This window comes from Panthera pardus, unplaced genomic scaffold (genome assembly GCF_024362965.1).
Source record: "Panthera pardus isolate Hobbes unplaced genomic scaffold, ASM2436296v1 HiC_scaffold_6, whole genome shotgun sequence".
Classification (NCBI taxonomy): Eukaryota; Metazoa; Chordata; class Mammalia; order Carnivora; family Felidae; genus Panthera; species Panthera pardus.
Genome location: NW_026526991.1, coordinates 81,941,374 through 81,963,909, shown reverse-complemented (window position 1 = coordinate 81,963,909; position 22,536 = coordinate 81,941,374). Strand labels below are relative to the sequence as shown.

Here is a 22,536-nt window from a genome sequence, read left to right as displayed (position 1 = left end):
CCGCTGTGCAGGACAGAATGGACCTGGGGAGAATGATTCATCCAGAGTCCAGTCATAATGGGAAGGGAGCATTTTAGTCCCACTACCCCTCTGTCATGAACAGTGAACAAATCCATGTAAATATTACATGTTAAAATTGATTTACCATGCTAAAATCTCTCGCCATTTTCCTTTAGTGTGTTTCCCTGCATGTGGAACTTTCATTCAAATATCAATAGCTCTACTGATAGTTTTACATAAACAGACATTTGTTATTTCAGTTAGCGAACATGTGTCTTATATACCATTTCAAAAACTCTATCTTCAGTTTTGATCAGTCTTCGCTCCTAAATCCAGTTTTGTTATTTCCAAGAACCAATGGAATCGTTGCCCAGGGTCCCAATACATGGAATGGACTGGCGACCAAAGTCACTATTTCTCTGAATGTTTTGGGGGGAAGAATAACTACTGATATTTCAGTCAATAAAAGTATTCTTCTAGTCGCCCAAACTCAAAGCCTTAGCCTTCTTTTCCTTTCTCCTAAAGGCACTGTCAGTAAACATTTTTCTTATTTTATCTTGCACATGGAATTAGGGAGTTAAAAATTAGTGTGGACAAACATCAGAGATTAGTTATATCATGCATTCAATTCAACAAACATTTGCTGGGAGACTTTTTATTCCAGAAGCTATTCTAGACTAGCTACTGGGAACAGTGACAAGGACGGTCAAGAGTCCAGAACCCAAGGAAACAAAGACATTTTATAAAAGTAGATACATGAATTCACAGGGAAATAATTTCAGGTAGTGGTGCAGATTTGGGGTAAGATATGACAAGATACTCATAGAGGGCCCGGGGTCTTCTTTAGTTGGGTTGGGCAGGAAAGGAGGATTTTAATTTCTGAAGATAAGCATTCCAGGTGAAGGGAAGAGTGGAAGACAAGTTGGCAGAACTGGAAACCTCAGAACGAAAGCCACGAAGGCTGGGGACAGGGAGGGGGTGGTCCCACCTGGTTCATGGTGGCAGAAAGAGGACAACAGCCCATCCTTGCTCTCGGTCAAATCCAGACATCCCTTGCTTTCTGTTACAGGTTTCTTCCATCACATTTTCCAGTAGTGTGTTGGCCACTGGTTTTCCTTCCTCCAGCCTCTTGTCCTTTTACTACATTTTACTACGAACTATTTGACACTTCATAAAAAAAATCCTACTTAAAAAAATCATATGCTCCCTCTACTTGAAAGTCATCAATGTCTCTCTTTTGTTGGTGGGCTCAAGCAGAAACTTCTTACCTTGAGCAATTAATTACTGCTACCATTTAGCCCCATCTTAATCCTGGGGGTGGGTCTACCTGTGCTTTGATATCAGTTACTCAAATCTGCTTTCTTTCGTACCCAGTGTCTTCTCCTCAATCTGCAGGCTAGCCCCTCATCTTTAGTTCACGAAATGTCGCTGCCTGGTGTTATCATCCAACTTTCAGGATGATCTATCATGCTCTACCAGTTAGGCCCTAGATTTGTGAAGCAGAGAATTTATTTGTCTCATTTGTGCTCCCTACCATATCTAACCCATTGCTACAGATATTATAGGCACTAAATAAAAGTTGTTGAATAAATAACCATTTTTGAGCTCTGAAATGCTATTCTGATCCTCAAACACTTATACATGCTTTAAAATTGAATATAACATTTACCACATGTCAGATACTGTATAAATATTAACTTGTTTAATCTTCATAAAAACCTTATATGTAGAGATATTCACCCATTTTATGGATGAAGAAGCTGAGACATAGGAAGGTTAAGTCACCTGCCCAAGGCTCTGAAAGTCCCCAGTCTGTGTCTAAAGCACTCAGCCATGCTATCTCTCTCATGCACAAAACACCCCTCCACCAATTCCCTTTCAACACACCTGCCTCTGACTTTATTCTTGGTTACTCAGGCACAAGAAAACAAAGTGAGGAAAACATGATACTCTCAAGTAAGAAGCAATTTTACAGTCCCCCATAAAATGAATTTCCTTATTATTTATCTGTCAGCACTAAGTCTTTGTCCTTTACAATGATATTTTCAAACTGGCTTTAGGAGTCCTGCATAGTATGAGGCCCTCAGCTCAGGAAACAAATTCTCTGAGGCCCTGAAGCACAGGTGCAGCCCGAGACGAAATTTCTCAACCTCTGCCAGAATCACAGTTTAATTTTCTCTCCGAGCATTTAGGCTTCAGGTCTTAGAGGAAAATTCATGATCTGGTGCCTTAATCGGTGTTGTCTTACAGAGATGGCTGTCGCAAGGAGGTGTAATCATGTGAACAGTAGACCCTGGGGATTTAACAAACTCCAGCCAGGGCTAGGGAAGGGGTCAATTCATATATATCCTCCCAGTGAATACAATGGAAATAGTCAAATTCTGACCACTCCAAAACTCCTGCTACAATTACTTCTCATTTGTAATATAAAACACAGAGTAACATACTCAAAATTTGATATAGAAATTCTTTAAGATATTCGAGTTGTCAGAACTTTCAAACTAAGACAGAAGAGACTTTGGAAACCATTCAGACTCTCATTATCAATGAAAAACTGATGTGCATGGGAGTCAAACCTCTTCTAAGTCACAGGTAGAACCAGGGCCAAGGACCTTTATATCACAACTCGGCACCAGATAGCTAGAAGAAAACCCTGGGCAATTATCTCTTTGTAAAGTTACAGGCACCTCTGCAAATAAACCACCCTTAAATTCAGCTATTTTTGTATTTCAGATTCTGGTGACCTGGTGTTTTTATGTCAGTTGCATTTGAAATGCTAATCAATAATCTCTGAGCAACATAAACACCTTGAAACCTTTCTTAAGAGTTCAAAATGACAGTAGAACACCAATGCAGAAGGAAACTTAGAGAGCTAGAATATTCGTTCTAAAGTAAAATGTGTGTGCTTTATACTGGAACTTTTTCAAATGCTGAAAGAAATGAAAAAGGTGATTACATGACTGCAAGTTCTTCACCTGAAGAAGCTTAAAAGGTACTCTTTGGAAAATGAAATAGACTTCCTTTGTTGCTCCCATCACAGAGCCAAGAAAAAGGCAAAGCTTGCCCTTCTCATTCCCCGAGGTGAACATGTCAGTAAGTGAGGTAAAATCTGTTCTTATACAATCTTTGTTCTGACTCAATGACAACTCCTACTACTCCCTTTCACAATGTCCTCGTGTGCTCTCGGGCACACTCCTGACAGTATCTCACCATACTCTCTGTCCTAAAATAGCTTGTAAAACTTAAATGGATTCATCAATGGTTCCAGCAATTAAAATAGTTAAGTGAGCTCTTGACGTTTGGGTTAACAAAGAAACAGGTGCCAAATGGACTTCAGTTTGAGTCAGGCCATGAGACAGGAAGGTTCCCCTGCCCACTCTGTCCTGGTGGTAACGCTCATTTAACCATGTAAAAACTGTGGTGACTTTTTAGGATCTGTCTTCTGCTCTGAACAGGAAACTCTGTGACAGGCCACATCTGTTCTGATGTCCTCTGTCCCCCTTTCCAGGAGCTAGCACAGTGCCTGGGACATGGTAGGTAGTAAGTGTTCATCGAACAAATAAAAGTTGACCGTTGTTTAACCTGTAAGAGGACCACTATGCAGAATCAGTAATGCATTTGAACACTAAAAGGCTTAAGAATACTCTGAATCTGCAAATTAGTATTTACATTTAGCTATAGTGAGTAGCTAAATATTTTAAGTAAAGTGGAAGGACCATTTAAATATTATAGAGCAATAACACTGAACCAGACATCATGTAAGGCACTAGGATATATGGAACTTTGTTTAAACCATCAAGAATCTTACTTACCTTCATTTACAGATGAGGAAATAGACTCAGAGAGCTGGGGTAATCTACCTCAGATGCCATTATTTCAAAACTCTTTGCTCTCTAAATCCCCCAAATGAGCAACAGACTCCACGAACATGACATTAAATAACTAATCTTTGACATACAAGTATTGAATCACTTTTGTAAAGTTCAGCAATTTTTCAGGAATTCCCTTAGCTAAAACTAGTCCAAAATCTGATGGCAATTAACTTGCCTGATAACCTTACCTAACCCAAGAGCAGTCTTTCAGCTTAATTACCATCTCAACTAATTACTCATGTTATGGCATGGGCTATGCAAGTCTATTAAAACCACTAGACAGAATTCATGGTGGCTTTACGGTACACAGCTCTCATTCCCACAACTTACATTTTGCTGGTATCTTTACTCTCTGGAAGAAAGCCAGAATTTCTGAATAAAATGTATCAGTCCTAACAATGTGGACATGATTATTCCAGAAAGCCAATGGAGAATTGAACAAGATCTTACAGTAATGACTAGGACTGGGAAACAAGAATTTTCTTCAGCACAGTGGGAAGAAATCCTTTTATTAAGGTTATGAGAATCAGAGATGTGAACATCCCTTTAAGTTCAAAATAAATGACTTAGGATGGGCCTCTATTTCAAAGAGGCACTGAACAAAATACAAATCGTTTTGCTGTAAACATTTGGGTTTGCAGCATAATTCCATATTAAAACTTATTAATCAACGTTGGGTCACAAAACATCCAAAAAACTGACTTCTATGTTCACTGGCTGATGGATGAGAAGTTAAAATCCTCTTTCAGAGTCCTAGGAAAATCATTTTCTCCTTTCTGGGTCTATTTTTTGTTAAGTAAAATCTATGGGGAAGACTCTTGATACTATTATCAGCATCATCATTAGTTATTAGTGTTGATTAATGGTTATGCTGCTGTATCTTTTAGTCTAAGGGCATGTTTTGTTTTTTTTTTTCTAATTTACTCACTATATATAATTTCCCTTGGATAGCTTTGTCCCAGTCCCAAATGTCATGTATCATGTATTCTCTAGTGACGTAATAAATATTTATACTCATTTAATAAATCTTAATTGAGTATCTACTATATACCAGGCACTGTTCTATGCTCCTGGGACACCTTAGTGAATAAAAAAGACTGAAATCTTATCTTTGTGACACTTTATCTTTTCTAGTGGATTGTCCATTTTAGACTTCTCTCCAGAATTCCAGACTCTTTTTATTCAGCTTCTTGTTGGTCATAATGCACTTGGAGACCCAAATTGGACCTAGGCACTTGGATACTATCTGGTACACTGAGGTTATAACATTTCTTCAACTTACTCCTGTGGACCCTTGATGATTTAGGTTGAGCCCCACTGCTCCACCCGCCACCCCTAACTATCCAGGGCCAGAGACCTAAACCACGTTCCCCTCACCTTCAGTAAATGCTCCACCCGCATCCTTTCACATCTATCATTTCTTCTCAATCTCCAGTGGCCTTTCATAGCAGCTTTCATGATTGTTACTGGGGAATGAACTCTTTCTGCCTATTCTTCTTCTTGCTCCAGGATAGCCCCTTGTCTCCATTTCTTGTTGTTCCATGGAACATGCTTTCTAAAATACACATCTGACCATGTCTCTTTGGTTTAATATCCCTGAAAGGCTTCCTTTAGCTTTCAGGATCAAGTAAAGATTTCCAAGCACACCATGCCCTTGTGATCTGGCTCCTGGTGCCCCCATGGTTAGCCCCACTCTTTCTCTAGACAGACTCAACTGTTCCATTCTCATTTACCTGACTTATTTGAGCATCTGGCATGACCTTATGAAGCCTCCCTTCCCTCCATACCCATGGCAGGCTCTACCACTGCACAGAGCCATCACCTCTCCTTTAGTACGTAGATTTCTTTGTCTCCTAGATTTCATCAAAGCCTCCTGAGGGAAGCTAAACCTTGAACCCTAAGCAGCCCAGCACCTGGAGCACAGTAAGCACTCAGCCTGTGCTTGTTAAATGAACAAACCATTCACCAATGGGAAGTACTTTACTGGCCTGCTTTTTTTAAAGGCATTTTATATCTTACTTCAACTATTGCAGCTGAAGGACTAAGAATTCTAATTCCTTAAAATATTGGGGAAGACTTTTCTCCTTCCAAAGGATGTCTTTTGGTTTTGGGCTTTTTCCTACTTTTTCTCCAATACTTGACTTACATATATTTGGTCTTCGTTAAGTTTTGCCTCATTCTTCAGTAGGTGAAGCACAGAGAAAGGTAAAATCATAGACATTGGCCCCAGAAAAATTTGTATTTGGGCCCTGGTTCAAACATTTATTTGCCGAGCACCTTGGATAAGTAATGAGCTTCGTTGAGCCTCGGTGTACATAAAATGAGTATAATTAAATAACATGCAAAGCTGCTAGCACATATACACTTAGATTCCTTTCTTCCTGACTGTTCACACTTTCCCTTTAAGATACACACCTTGCCTGGAATATATTCCCCTTATGTCAAAATCCTTTGTAAGGCCCAACTCCCCTCATAATCTTCTCTGTGCAACTGTCCCTAGTTCTTTTGGCCAGAAAGACCTGTCCTGTCCTCAGGGCTTCTGTGGCTCCACGTCTTATTCATTCTGTTCAACTAATCTATGCTGAGTACCTACGGTGTGCTGGGCCTTAATTTAGGTGCTGGGAATTTAGGTGCAGTGATCAAATCAGATGTATAAATGCTGAAGTCGTAGTGGAGAGGAATAAACACATCAATAAGTGTAAAAACAATTCTAGGGTCAGATTAATATAGGTGCTCTAAAGGGTGACAGGACAGAAGTAATTGGAACAGGGGTGTCAGGAAAGGTGCCAGGCATGGAAAGCGTTAGCAACAGCAACTGCAAAGAGAAGGCACCCCCGTGCCAAGGCTCTGACCAGGGAAGAAGTGTGAATTTCCAAGAAAAAGAAAAGGACCAATGTGGTTGAATTATAGTTGGCTAAGGAAAGTGGAATGAAGCAGACTGGGGCCAGATGGTATAAGGGGCCACGGGAAAGAGTTTGGATTTTATACTAAGTACCACTGAAGGGTTTTAAGCAGGGGGGTAACCGTATAATTTAAGATTTCTCCAGATGCTGTGTTTGTATGTCCATTATACCTCTTACTAGAGTTCGGATTTGCACTATAGTTTCTAGTGGACGTAGCTGTCTTTTCCATGACGGTGTGGTTCTGTGAGGGCAGTGACGATGTTTTATTCTTGTTTCGATCAGCACCTGTGTACAGCGCTCCTGGAAAATTCTTGCCAAATTAAATTGAAATATCCTGCAGCCTCTGTCTTTCTTGCCTGCAATTGTAATAATTGTAATTGCAGTACTTCTAATCGCTGTAGGAAGCTTGCAGTTGCCAACCCGCTCTGAACGGGTACATTTTTCCCATTTGAATTCCTCTCAGGCCTTCCTGCAATTGTAGGGATGTCAGCTGACTTCCTGTCTCCCTGGCCAGGTCTACTCCCTGCCCTGAACTGAATGTTTATAGTCCCCCCTCTGCAGAGCACGAGGCCCACTCCTTGGGGGTGCTGGGTGCAGCCGGCCTGGCCCGCTCTCAAAGGAACCACGGCTCCTAGCTTTATGCACCACACAGCATCAGATAATAACACAGTATTTATTGACCACTTGTATGTGTCAGGCACATTACAGACGCAGTGTGCTTTTCCACTGGCAGTGCAACTTTGGGCAAGTAATCAGTCCTCTCTAAGCCTGCTTCCTCATGTGCAGAATGGGGACAGTATTAGCAGAGTGCTACCTAGGATTGTTACAGGGCCTCAGAAGAGATCCCGTGTCAAACACATAGCACAGCACCTGGCTCACAGTCAGCCCCTCATCAAATGTCAGTTATATTGTAGGAGTACTGTCAGTACGCATGATTTTATTTGGTTCTTACAGCAACTCTGCAAAGAAAGTCTTATTATGTCCAGGGCCCACATTTATCTAGTATGCATAGATACGGCTGTACTGGTTGCTAAAACCATTGTAATATTTCCTAGTTGCCAAATTAGCCACTGTCCCAGCCTTAAAATCCCCCTCTCCCCCTATGACCCTGCAGCCTTCTCTGCCCAGGTGCTTCCCTTGGGATCCCTGCCTCTCTCTTCTCTCCAGGATCCAGAAACCACAAGGACAGGGACAGGGACAAGGTCCCGCTCAGCAGGAGGCCTCCCAGATCCAGCCACATTCAGCAGGTTTTATTCTGAGCGCTGACTGGCTGACTGCACTTATTTCATTGATGGGTAAAGTGAAGTTTGGGGTGGGGGGGAGGTCAAGTCACCAATCTTGTAAATGGAAATCCTAAGAAGTCAAACTTCAGAATCTATTACCTAGGCTGATTCCCTCACACTGAGCTTCTCCTCCACACTGATTAGGAAAACTAACAAAACAATTTTTTGGCTTTTTTAAAAAAATTTTTTTTTTTAACATTTATTTATTTTTGAGACAGAGAGAGACAGAGCATGAACGGGGGAGGGGCAGAGAGAGAGGGAGACACAGAACCGGAAGCAGGCTCCAGGCTCTGGGCCATCAGCCCAGAGCCCGACGCGGGGCTCGAACTCACGGACCGCGAGATCGTGACCTGAGCTGAAGTCGGGCGCTTAACCGACTGAGCCACCCAGGCGCCCCAATTTTTTGGCTTTTTGAACTTGCAGAACTATCTCCTGGACACCAGCAGTTTCAATTTCTGATCAGTTCAGGAAGGAGTCAATGTTAACTCGAGTCAGCGCCTTGCTCTCGTCTTGATTCCCCATCCCACTCCCATCCATGAATCTCATTTAAACACGATTTGGCCCAAATTCTTCACCCTCACTTCTAGCACTGAGGAGAATCTTTGAGATGATGACCCTATGGATAGCCACACTGTTAAGTACTTACCATTTCTATCTCTATTTTAGAAACTAAAAAGAAGACAAGAAAGATGTTAACATGCACAAAAATGTGGTAACTCATGGATATTACATATGACTACTAAATCAAAAATTAGAATAATGTAGAGGGTAGACCCCACAATGACAAATGAAATCCAGAGTTGGGAACTGAAAAGGACCCTTCTTAAATTGAAGACACGTGTCTGGACTTAAAATATGGAAAGTGAAGGTGGTGTCTCCCTCAATATGCATATTTACTTCTTAATTGTGCATTCTGAGCTGCAGAGACCCCCTTGGTTTGTTCTGAAATGTAAACATTTTTAGCAGTGTCTTATGAAGTTCTAAAGTCTTTAAAATAGGTTTTAAAGATTGAGCAGTTACATAATTGGCTTAATTAGATCCAATTACACAATTAGCATAAATTGGAAACAATAGAATCAGAACATATAATTTCATAGTTATGACACATAATAATAATGCAGAAATTAGGTTGGCAAATGGTGCTAACACAGGAGGTTTGCATACAAATCCTAGAAGATTCGATGTCTTCCATGAGCCCAAACATCTCCTCCTCCAACAGTTACTGCTCAAAATGCTTAACAATAAACAAGACTGATTTTGAGATCTAGACACAGAAGACAACATCTGGAAAATTGTTACTAATGGGTGACTAGAGAGATTTCTTTCCTATCTCACTGAAAGGACCATCCCTCTTTCTGAAGTCTCAATAGATTATTGTAAGGAAGAATTCATTCTTTTTTTTTTTTTTAATGTTTATTTATGTTTGAGAGAGAGCAGGGGAGGGGCAGAGAGAGAGGGAGACACAGAACAAGAAGCAGGCTCCAGCCTCCGAGCCGTCAGCACAGAGCCTTACCCATGAGATTATGACCTGAGCCAAAGTTGGAAGCTTAACGAATAAGCCACCCAGGAGCACCAAGAAGAATTTATTCTTTTTTTTTAATGTTTATTTATTTTTGAGAGAGAGAGAGAGACAGTGTGAGAGGGGAGGGGCAGAGAGAGACAGAGACACAGAATCTGAAGCAGGCTCCAGGCTCCGAGCTGTCAGCACAGAACCTGACGCTGGTCTAACTCACAAGCGGTGAGATCATGACCTGAACTGAAGTCAGACGCTTAACTGACTGAGCCACCCAGGTGCCCCTGGAAGAATTTATTCTTAAGTATGAGTTACATTGCAAAACCTTCCACTGTGCATGCCTCCCCCTCTGCCAGGAGAGCAGCCTCAGGCACACTTCTGAGCACATGCACGTGTGGGAGGGACCGGGTTTGAGAAACACTGCAAGAGGGGACTAAATCGTCTTTTCTCTCTCATCAGCCACGTGATTTCTAATCATACTTGGATCATTCATCATACTTGGTTCCAGTGGCCTAAGCCTTCCTGCTGCATCTTTGTCTTCTGATTTAAAGGAGGGGAAAGATGACATTTGACTAATGAGAAATTCACGTTCCAAACTCCTTGCAGCTCTTTTGGTGTATCTTTCTGTAAATTATGTACCACAACCAGAGGGCTAAGAAGAAACCATTCATTTGTTAATTGACTTGTTACTTTATTATTCACTCGCTAAACACTTTGAGCTTCCTGGGGGAAAGAGACTATTTCTTACTTATCCTTATGTATCAAACCCATACATCGCTGCTAGGATATAGGAAGCACTCACTGTTCATGAAATTGACTTTAAGGCATATTACAGATATTATTACCTGCCCTGCTATTACAAAGAACCAAGGGCTACTCTATTCCTGCTTGTGGCCTTCAAGAAACTTAACTGTTTTTAGTGTCAAAGCAATTATTATGTTAACAAAAGCATGAGTTCAATTGTCCTAGCTGACATCTCCATGCTAGCCGGAAACAGTTTTTAGTTAAGAGCCAAGTCAGTGGAAGAGTGTAAGAGTGCCGTGTACTAAAATGAGAAAGTGATCTCAAAAACCCATGCTCATGGGGGGTGGCCAGCCAGGGTCTTGGTTGCAGCCCAGTACCGCAGAGCACACGGGCAAGGCAGCAGTTCTCTGAACATGCACAATACCCCTCTCACAGACACCTGCGGTTTTGATCCCGCTATTTGCCAAATTAAGTACTAAATATCCCCAAAGGCCCCTGTCATATCTCAGCAAATGAACACTGAAAATCTGAAAATGTCCTCAAAATGTTAGAGAAACATCTAAAAGCCTTGGGCATTTTTTCTAATGATCTCTATTTTGTTTGTTCCTCCTCAGTCATCATCCTCTGGGTAATGGGAGAAGCCAAAGGGCTTAGTGATGCTCAAAGGCCATTACTAGTACAGGCTGGAGGATTTATCCTTTTATACCCTTCCCTCCGTTTATTGGGTTCCCTTTCATTACTTTTACTTTCCAGCATGGTCCTTCCTTTTCCCTTCTCATTTTCTGTTCCCCACAAATACTAGCTCAAAATATCAATTCTCTTATCAAAAATGAGGGCTCGCTTGCTGAGAGAAAATATATTCCCCCGATACCTTGATCAACTCACGTCTCCCCTAACTATATCCCAGAAGATGCTTTGTGTTCACTCAGATACTCAGACAGTGGTGAGACTCGAACAACTTATTGTCGCATCTGAAGGCAAGGGCAAGGAAGGTTTAAATTTCTTTTCATATTTCAGAATCTTGAGCCTATCACTGGGTGGATGTAGAGGAACAGGTATATTTAGATTCTAACCTCTAGAAATAAATGTATTTACAATGTATGTTTTAATGCATATTCATATAAATATTCCTTATTGACATAGTAATAAAGTTGAAGCACTAAAGGTGACAAACTATACATGGAAGGGAGAGAAATATCCCCCAAAATGTTATGTTATTTTTTAATATAATTAATTGTCAAATTGGCTTACATACAACACCCAGTGCTCATCCCAACAAGTGCCCTCCTCAATGCCCATCACCCATTTTCCCTCTTCCCCCACCCCCATCCACCTTCAGTTTGTTCCCTGTATTTAAGTCTCTTGTGGTTTGCCTCCCTCTGTTATATTCTTGCTTTCCTCATGTCACCAAAAGGAAGGAGAAACTTCCTGAGGGTCCCAGAGTACAAATCAGATGTACTTAAGCAGTGTGGTAGAATTCATATGAGTTGTCTGGTGAATATGAGGAACTTCCTCATTTTCTTTTGCATAAACACTTGAGGGTAAGAGCTACATCAATTATGAAGAATTTAAAGCTTTAAAGTTCTGCTGATAAACAAGCACTTAAATCAGCTCGGTAAATGAAGCTATTTTTAAGGACAAAAATAAAGGTGGTAGGAAAATGTCTGGAAGGTTTCCTACCAAACTATTAAAAGTAGTTACCTCTGGCTTGGAGACAGAAAAGATATAGAGTTTGAATTGAGTTATAGATGTGATTCAACTTGCTGTGTGCTCTAAAATCTCTCTCTCTCCTCTCTCTTTCTCTCTCTCTATGTAGATCAGGATTTCAAGGCCATAATCTCCACAGAGTTTAGAGTCACAGATTTTCTATATTGGGTTCATTAGCTACAGATTTTTTGAACTTTTCCAGAAAGGCTATTCCAGTAAGTGAACACTCTTTGGTGCAAATGACTTTTTGTTTCCATCAGTACTGAGCTTAATAATTTCACTCTTCCTTCTCCTGGCCATTGAAATTCAGAAACAGTGCCTGTTGTCTTGGATGTGCCCTGCTTGGATGAGAATGAGACAGTTCAGATTGGAATGAGTTTATGAGCTCTTCTCCCTCCCATCACGGTCCTGGAGAGAGCCGATGGAATAGGATGGGCAGAAACATGGATAAGTGTGTGGGCACTTAAAAATTCAGGTACAAGTGCCTGGCCAAATGCTGATTTTAATGTTAAGGCTTAACAGAGGTCAACACTGTTTTATGGTAAAAGCCACCTGTGATTTCCTTATTACAAAACCCCAAAGCTCTGTCTGACCTGTCTCTTCTTTATGGCCTCTCTACAGCAACTGATGCTGTTGAAATTGACATTGCAAGGCTTGTCTCTTGCCTTTTGACATACTCTGCTTCCTGGTTCTCCTTTTGCCCTTTTTATTGTCTTCCTACTTATTTTATGTGTCTTTCTTCTTTCTCCCTGAATGGGGATCTCACATGTCCTGTCTCTGGCTTTCTCTGCCTTTCTCTCTACACAGTCTCCCTTCTCTCATTTCTCTCTAATTTGATGGCTTCAACTGTTACTCCATGTGGACAGTCACAGTGAAGACTGTCAATTACCTAGTACCTCCAGTATGCTAGCCATGTTTAACGTATCATCTCACTGATGTCACAGCAATTTTCTCCCTTTTGGATGAGAAGACAGAAGCCTTGTATGGTAGGTTCAAAGATTTACCCAAGATATCGCAGACCACACAGCAAATAAGTGACAGAACTAAGGCGTAAGCCCAGATCTTTTGGGCTCTAAGGCTCATGTTGTTACTACCCTGTCCCTCCTAATTTATGACTTAGCTTCTAGTATCATTTTAAAATCAAAAGTGTTCTTTTCTGACCAGCTTCTGATCTTGCGCAAGGCCTTCTGAAACTGATACACCACCTTTCTCCCAGTGACCAGGCTCACAATGTCAGGTGTCTTGGGCTCATATTGGCCCCCACCCTAATCTCATCAATTGCCAGATAGCACCTCTGATTTCATCTTTCCCCTCCCCCAACCAGCCTATGCACCACTGCCTGACGACTGTTCTAGGCCACATCATTCCTGTAGTGAAACCCTCCAGTGCCTTCTCATTCCTAATGAAATGATGGCCCAAACGGACACTCACTACTCAAAAGTCCAGTCTACTTTCCCTATAATATCTCTCAGAGCTTCATTACAAGTTGACTCTGTGCCACTGAAACTGGGCCAGTGTCCCCCAAATTCCACCTGTATGCCTTTGTGCCAGATGCTCCCTCTTACAGGAACTCAATCCATCAGACACTCCCAATCTGCACAAATCCTACTCTGTCTGATGGACTGCCCCCCAACACACCCACACCCACACCCACACACACTCTCCCTTCTACCACCTCCCAGTTGGATATCACTCTATATCTTTAAGCCTTTACAGATTTTCATTTGTTCCACCCTTGAGGAACTTGGCCTGTTCTACTTCTGGTTTGTTATTCTCTTCCCCCTCTTATTAAGCTCTAAGTTCCTTGGCAGAGAAGGAATGTGTCCGACTCTTCAGTGTATTCCCCAAAATCTTTTAGCCCAAGGGACAGAGTGGATGCCCAGTAAATACATACTAATTATATTTACTCAAATTTTGATAACATACAGCAATGTGAGGTTGCATTTTAAACTTAATGCTCTATGTGTGGGGCACCTGGGTGGCTCAGTCAGTTGAGCATCTGACTTCAGCTCAAGTCATGATCTCACAGTTCGTGGGTTCGAGCCCTGCATCGGGCTCTGTGCTGACAGCTCAGAGCCTGGAGCCTTCTTCAGATTCTGTGTCTCCCTCTCTCTCTGCCCCTTCCCTGCTCATGCTCTGTCTCTCTCTGTCTCTCAAAAATGAATGAACATTAAAAATATATATATAAACTTAATGCTCTACATGTCTTTTCTCCAGTAAACAGACACAAAATATTTCACATTGATGGTCTCGAGCATCTCAAGATCAAGAATGTATAAATAATGATTATGAATGCCTATCTTCAAACTGATTAGCTTTTTCCCCCTAATGTAGAAGGGAGAGAGTGCAGAAAAGGAAACATGGAGAAAAAGAAACAATATTAGGTTCTGCCCCTGTCACATAAAGAATGACATCATAGTAGGATGCAAACTACTATGCACATGAAACAACTTATAGGAGGATGTAAGTCAAAAAGGAGAAAACATGAAAAATGCTGAACAATAAAAATTCAATTTACATGTAGCTCTGCTATGACACATAAATATTGTCAGGTAAGACAAATTACTGCAATATTTACTTGTAGGATGTTACCCTCCAAACATGCTCTTTGGTTGCTCCCTCTACTGCAGTATATGTCTTCCTATGTGCATGACCAGCTCCCAGAAGGACGGACACAGAGTCACTGTCACTTGGTTCTCTGAAGCTTTGGAACTGGTGTTTACTAAATGCTATCCTTGGGACTGGGCAGCAAGGAGGGTCATGACTCTTCTAAAGCCTCATTCTCAAATAGTGAACACTATCTTGTAAGAAGATTTTTGAGAAAAAAAAAATCCAACATATGGCCATGTTTATTATAAGAATACATGAATTTATATTGGATGCAATAATACTAAACATGTGTCATGATACCCTTAAGTTGTAACTTAGGCTTCTTTTTAAACCACTTAGTTTTAATCTTCTGTGAAACAGAAGGAACTCCAAACCATGGACAACAACAGCCTCTGCTACTGATCTTAATGAGGAGTTATAAGCAACTTAGCATGGCAGAATCAGTACCAATCGTTACTGACAATCCAAATTGTATAGACAGGAAGACAGTGTTCTCCCATTGAGATCAAATGTCATACCCTTCTCAAACATGGTTAAATTTCTTAAACTCTTGATTTCCGAAATTCAAAGAATTTCTTAAAGCGTGAATCTTCTGTTCATATTTGCCAATGGGAAAGTTCCAGATTTGGGGAATTGAGACATTAGCGAAGACATGAGGTCAGGAGATGACGGACATGACTGAGATGGTACTACTCACTGCAGAGAGAATTCTTCAGTAAATATCATCTGTGCCCTGGAGACTTAGATTTGGTTTATATAACCAAGAAGTCCATTAGAAACCAGTGAGTTAGCTAGCCTGAGGATTCTTCAGTGATTGACAGTCCTATTTGGTAGTTAACCAAATGATTGGGAGAATTTTTCCATTTTGGGAGAAGGGTAGGGTAGAGAAGGGGAAAGTATACAAAATGCAACATAGTCATGGGTTAAAATGCTCTGATCACTCACCACAATCATTTGAGCCACATAACTTTCAGGCCCAGTGTATTCAGTGGGGTCTTTAACCTTCACCAGGACTAGGAAGTACAAATAATGCCACATGTTGTGTTCTGACTTGATGTGTTCCTCAAATGAAACAGTTTTGTTATCAAACTTGTCCCTCTCAAGTCCTGCAAGACACAGAAAACACAATGTATGTGATTTGTCATTTAATCAGCATGCGCTTCCCAGCATAAAAACAAAACATAATAATTATGTGGAAAAAATGCTTTCTGTGAGTGTGCCAATTTAGAATGTTATGATGAAAAACAACACAGTACACAAGACCTCCAGAAAAAAAGGCCATAGTTTATAGATTTCTTCTCAACTAACATTCTCCAGCCTCCTCCACCCCCTGCCCAATGGGTCCTTAGAAATGTGCGGTCCTGTTATAGATGTAACATTGGAAGATAATTTAAAATATAGTCATATCAAAACTGTCCAATGAAACTGGACCACAAGTCTAAGCAGAAGAAGTAAAAATGATTGTGCAATAAAAGGCATGCTTGCTAATCAGGACAGGAAAAAAAGGTATTTTATCCAGGAACTTGGGTAAAAAGGGGAAAGTCAGCTGCGAGAGTCATCTTGAAAACCACTCGTAATCAGTGAAGGGCAAGCCAACGTCCACGGTGATCTTTTCTCCGAGTGCAATAAGGACTCTGACTTATCCAGCCTTTAGACTACTGTGTTCCTGGCATTTTGAGGAGGGGATGGTCTGTTCAATATCCAGGGCAGATTTTCAGCTGCTGGAAGGACACTGAGGAGGCTTCTGCATAGCAAGAATATTTTCTTTCAAGGGCTGAAGAGTAGATGAAAGAAAGTGAATGGAGATGAAGAAAAACATCTATGGAAAAGTGAGTCAGATCGCCAAATAAAATGGGATGTTGGGATTCAGTCTGGTTTTGCAGTTCAGATACTGGAGAAGAAACTAGGAAATTGGATTCCAATCCTGGCTCTTCTTTTGTAAGCATTTTTTTTTAAGCCATTCAGGCATGAAGAAGATTCTTTAAATAGTAAGATATAACATACAATAAGTAAAAAAAAAAAATCTATCCCTAGTGAAAGGGTGACCTTTTATATTACCTTACTGGACATTTTAATGGAAAATACCATAAAATTAGATGAGGCCAATGGTGACGCCTCATCTTATTTGACCCATCATCAGCTCAGCATGACCCAAATAAAATCCATATTCTTCCCCAAAACTACTCCACCCACAGTCTGCCTCTTCATTCCATGGCAACTCCAGGCTTCCAGTCGTTCAAGCCAACTGAGGAGTCATCCTTGAATCCTCTCTTTCTCTCATCCATATCCAATTCATGTTGAAATTCTTTTGGGTCTACCCTCAACATAGATCTGGAATCTGGCCACTCCTCCCCACCTCCACAGCCTCCTCTCTTATCTGAGCCTTCATCATCTCTCACTTGGACAGCTGCATTAGCCTCCCAGGCCTTCCCGTTTTCACTTTAACTCTCTGTGTTGGCCTATTCCCAACACAGCAGCCACAGCGATACTTCAAAAACCTAAGTAGAATGTGTCTCTCTTCTGTTCAAAGCCCTGCAGTGGTTCTTTTCCAACTCAAGGTAAAGGTCAAAGGCCTTACAATGGCCTATGAGTAGGGTTGCCAGATAAAATACAGAATTCTGGGTTGATGCCTGGTTTTAATTTCATATAAATAATGAACAATTGTTGAGTATTAGTATATCCCATGTAATATCTACTTGCTAAACTGGAAATGATTATGCCCTATAGCCTCTCTAACCTTGTCTCTTACTCTCCTCTCCCTTCCCTTGCTAACTCTTATGCAGCCACACTGGCCTCCTTGTTCCTTGCATGCAGACTCCTGCTTCAGGGCTCCTGGACTGGTGGCTTCTTCTACCCACAGAGCTCTTTCCTCTGATGTCTCTTTGATGAACTTGCTCACCTTTTGCTCAAATCTCACCTTCTCCGTGTTGCTTAACTTGATCGCCCTATTTAATTCTACAACCTGTCCCTTCCCTTTTGCCAACACCCTCAATCACTCTTTCTCTTTTATCCTCTTTTTCCTAGGGTGCTTATCACCTCCTAGCAGACTGAACACAGCCATATCAAAGTTGTGAAATTAAACCGGACCACAAGTCTAAGATAAAGAGGTAAAAATGATTGTACCAGAAAAAGCCTGCTTGTTAATCAGCACAAAAGAAAGGAATGCAAATTTATCCAGGAACTCAGATAAGAACTTATTATGTTTATTATTTATTGTGTGTCTATGAGCAGATATATTTGTCTTTTTTTCTTCAACAACAGTCCTAATAGCTTAGATTGGTGTCTGGTTTATCGTCAGCACTGAACACAATATTTATTGAATGAATTAAGAATATTTCACTAATAAAATGTTATTCCACTTGGGTGACTATAATCAAAAACAGATTAATAACAAATCTTGGTGATGATGTGGATGAACTGGAGCCCTCATACCCTGCTGGTGGGAATCTAAAATAATGCAACTTAATTTTAATTTTAATTTCAATTTTAATTTTTATTTCCTAAAGCACTTTATTTTTTATATATTTTTAAAATATAATTTATTGTCAAGTTAGCTAATATAAGTGTATACAGGGTGCTCTTGGCTTTGGGAGTAGATTCTCATGATTCATCACTTACATACAACACCCAGTGCTCATTCCAACAAGTGCCCTCCTCAGTGCCTATCACCCATTTTCCCCTTCCCGCCCCCATCAACCCTCAGTTTGTTCTCTGTATTTAAGAGTCTCTTATGGTTTGCCTCCCTCTCTGTTTGAAACTATTTTTTCCCTTTCCCTTCCCCCGTGGTCTTCTGTTAAGTTTATCAAATTCCACACATGAGTGGAAACATATGATATCTGTCTTTCTCTGACTTATTTCACTTAGCATAATACCCTCCAGTTCCATCCACGTTGTTGCAAATGGCAAGATTTCATTCTTTTTCATTGTCAAGTAGTATACAGTTTGGCAACTCCTCAAAAGGTTAAACATAGAGTTACCATATGACCCAGAAATTCCACTTGAAGCACCTAACCAGAAGAAATAAAAACATATGTCCACACAATAACTAGTACATGAATGTTCACAGCAGCATTATTCATAATAGCTAAAAAGTAGAAGTAATCCAAACATTCATCAACTAATGAAAAGATAAATAAAATGTGGCATATCGTACAATGGAATTTTCTGCAATAAAAAGGAATGAAGTAGTGATACATGTTACAACATGAATCTTGAAAACATCATATTAAATAAAAGAAGCAGGTCACAGAAGGCCACATATTATATGATTCCATTTATGTAAAATGTCCAGGATAGGCAAATCTTCAGAGACAGAAAGTAGATCAGTGGTTGCCGAGGACTGAGGAGGAGGAAAGGTTGGGGGTGGGGGATGGTGGTGAGGGCTAAGGGGTGTGAAGTTTCTTTTGAGAGCAATGAAAATGTTCTAAAATTAATTGTGATGATGGATGCCTGACTCTGAATATATATACTAAAACCCACAGACTTGTATGCTTTAAATGGGTGAGTTGTAGGGCATATATCTCAAAAGAGGTACAGAGAGAGAGAGAGAGAATGTTAAAGTAGATGTTCCCAGAATTCAGTTCAAACAATTACCTTCCTGTTGCAAGGTACATAGGGCTATAAAAACAATGTGTCTACTATCAATTAATCTGTAATATGGTAGAGGAAACAGAAAACTTGTGTTATATCCTGAAGTGGTGATAAATTGCCAAGGAAGCACAGAGGAGGACAAAATGAATTGTGACTAGGTACATTTTAAAAGGTTTAAAAGAGGTGTAAAGCTTTAAATGTCTAGCCTTGAAACAGGATTATGGCAAGTGGAAAAGAGATGAATGGTAATAAAAGCCAACTAATTTTTATTGAGCACCTATTTGTGCTGACAACAACGTAAAGATGTGTAAATATGCTCTGGTAATTACAGTAATCCAATCTGACCTTTTAGCACATGAGGAAACAGATTCAGAGGAATTTGGTGAATTGCTCAAGTTGACGCCTCGGTAGTGGAAAAATCGGTCAGTGTTTAAATAAAAACTTTCTGGCTCTAAAGCCATGTTCTTTTGCCTCCTGGGCGGAGGAAATGGCAGGGCAAAGCTACAGGTAAAAGTGGATCCCCTGTTTGGGGGAGCATCAACTCCTCTGAAGGGAACATTTGGAAAGGAAGATGAAATGGTGCATTTGGCACAAAGCGTGAAGAGCTTTAAGCACAAAGCAATGGAGACTGCACTTTATTCTGAAGGCCTCTGAGTGGAGACCAGCATGTTCAGAGCTGTGCATCAGGTAACTTTGTGTGGTAGGATTTAGAGGAAGACTGAGAGAAGAGGCTGAGGGTGGAGAGGCCAGGGGACTAGGGCAGTGAGGGGTGTAAAAGAGGGGAACTGCTTGTCTTTCATCTTCAGTGGTTCTTGCTCGCTAAACTTTATCGGCCATTCTCATGGTTTCAACCGGCATCATACTGGTGAGGTATCTCCAGCGCTGACCTTTCTTCCCAATTTGAGGTTCTATTTCCAGCTGCCTACTGGGTAAATCGTGCTGGGTAGCTTATGGGCATGTCATGCTCTTCTTCTTCACCTCTGTTAATGAAGTCTTTGTCAACCAGGGAACTTGAAGTCATCCTCGGACTCATGCTGTGACAATCCACCCTGTGCACATTTCTTAGAGTGACTCTGACTTTCTCGCCATTCTCCAAACAAACCAAGTCCTTTGAAAATTCTATGCCTCCATCTCCTCCCTTTCCTACCTCCTACCCTTCTTCAAGACCCAGCTTAACTACTGCCACCACTGACTCTCACAAGGCACAACCAGCTAGTGGATCCTCTCTGTGCCCATAACATTGTTATGAAAATTTGTCTATTTCTATCTTAGCCTCTAGCACCGTACTGTCTGACTTATTTTTATCAGCACCAGGCATAGTATCTGGAAAACAGTAGGCATTCAACTAACATTAACAGAGTAACTGAAAAATGAATAAGACAGAGAGAGTAAAGAGAAGTTTTGGAATGAAAATTTAAGAGGGCTTGATGTCCAATTAGAGGTATAGATTTAGAAGCATCAAGCATGACCCTAAAGTCTGACCTGAATGACTGAATATATGGTAATATCACCACAGCAAGAGGAAAAAAAAGAGAAAGAAAAGACTGGGGGAAGATATGTTTGCTTTGGGGTGTGTTGAGTTTACGATGCCTGTCGAACAACCGGTGTTGGGCTGCTAGGTCTGAAGCTAGAAACTCTGAACAGAGATGTCAAGGTGTAAATATACTAATTCAAGGATAAATGACATAAAATTAACAATTAAAGCCACGGTATTGGAAGAGATGAGCAAGGCAAAAAGAAAGGAAGGTAAAAGGTACTTTGTGTGCTCAACACAAACGTTTCAGAATACCTATGTCGTATTTCCCACACAATATGACTCAGGCGAGGGCACATACCCACCCACCACCCAGGTGTGCCTGTCTATTCCTCTTCTCAGCTTTATTTTTCTGCATAGCCCTTGGCATCATGCATTCTATGTACGCTGGAAAATAAGCTCCATGATGGCAGTACACATTGTCCAGTTGTGCTCACTGCAATATCGTGGCACATAGTAGACACTCAATAAGTAATCACTGAACAAATAAATGCATAAATGACCTTAGTGTGTAAGTACAAATAAAGAACCAATATACTGAGAGAAGAACACATTGCCCCTCTCTGACAGTGCAGCCTTTATCTCCTATGAAATCACCTAGAAAGATCTTTAATTCTAGGCACCAGATTCCCATCAATCCTTTCTCCATTCTGTTATTTTGTCACATCTGCTCTGCCAACATCTCCCTCTCACTGGATTTTCAGCCACTGGTAATTCAAAATTAATAACTAATATGGATATCAGTGCCAATTTGTTCCTGTGCTTTCTGCCCCAGCTCTGGCATCTGCTCATCATCACCCTATCATGACCGCCTTCTGGATCACTAGCAATTGTTTTCTGAGTCATAATGCTCACACATCTGGTCATTGCCTTCAGGGCTAGGAATGTCCCATCTGCTCTCTTCGCCTGTCGCAGAACCTACTTCCTCCTCTGTTGCTACTTGGGTGTCACTTGGTACGTGTTGTCCTGGAGCCGATTCTCTCCTACTGCGGAGATTTTCTCCTCTGTTGTTCGATACTATATCCCTCTTTGGATCACAGTTTAACACCCAACTCTTCTAAGAATCATTTACCAAGTAATAACTATATCATAGCCTACTGGTACAACCCCCAAATATCCCAACTGTTCAAATCATTCTTTTAACTAAGTTCTTATAATGTATACGGTACGTGTTAGATCTTACATATGGTAAGCAATTCCAGGAACAGATGCATATCTAGATATACATTATCATAATGCTTTTCACACATTTCTGCTAAAGTTTCTTTGAGGGCAGAGAGCAGAGAGCCTTTATGCTACTGAGGTCACAGGGATTAATAGCTGAAAGTGCCTGAGATTGCTTTGCAAATTTTTCTTTAATTCTACATGATTTTATTTAAAACATTTTTTTAATGTTTATTTATTTTTGAGACAGAGACAGAGCATGAACGGGGGAGGGTCAGAGAGAGAGGGAGACACAGAATCCGAAGCAGGCTCCAGGCTCTGAGCCGTCAGCACAGAGCCCGACGCGGGGCTCGAACCCACAGACCGCGAGATCATGACCTGAGCCGAAGTAGGACGCTTAACCGACTGAGCCACCCAGGAGCCCCTAATTCTACATGATTTTAAATGTTCACATTAAATTTGTTTTACTTTGTAGCATTCTATTTGTTCTAATATAGAAAATACTCTTGGGGTGCCTGGGTGGCTCAGTTGGTTGAGTGTCCAGCTTCAGCTCACGTCATGATTTCACAGCTCGTGAGTTCAAGTCCTGCGTCGGGCTCCGTGCTGCCAGCACAGA

General features: G+C 40.9%; 1 protein-coding gene across 5 annotated transcripts in view; it reads right to left on the bottom strand.

The window, feature by feature from the left end:
* ITPR2 (inositol 1,4,5-trisphosphate receptor type 2) overlaps nt 1–22,536 on the bottom strand; it is a 488,958-nt gene that overhangs the window by 34,802 nt on the left and 431,620 nt on the right. For all 5 annotated transcript variants that reach the window (XM_019452273.2, XM_053895795.1, XM_019452277.2 and 2 more), the window contains one exon: nt 15,578–15,738. In XM_019452273.2, coding sequence (XP_019307818.1) covers nt 15,578–15,738 — 161 coding nt within the window. The remainder of the gene's footprint in view (nt 1–15,577; nt 15,739–22,536) is intronic.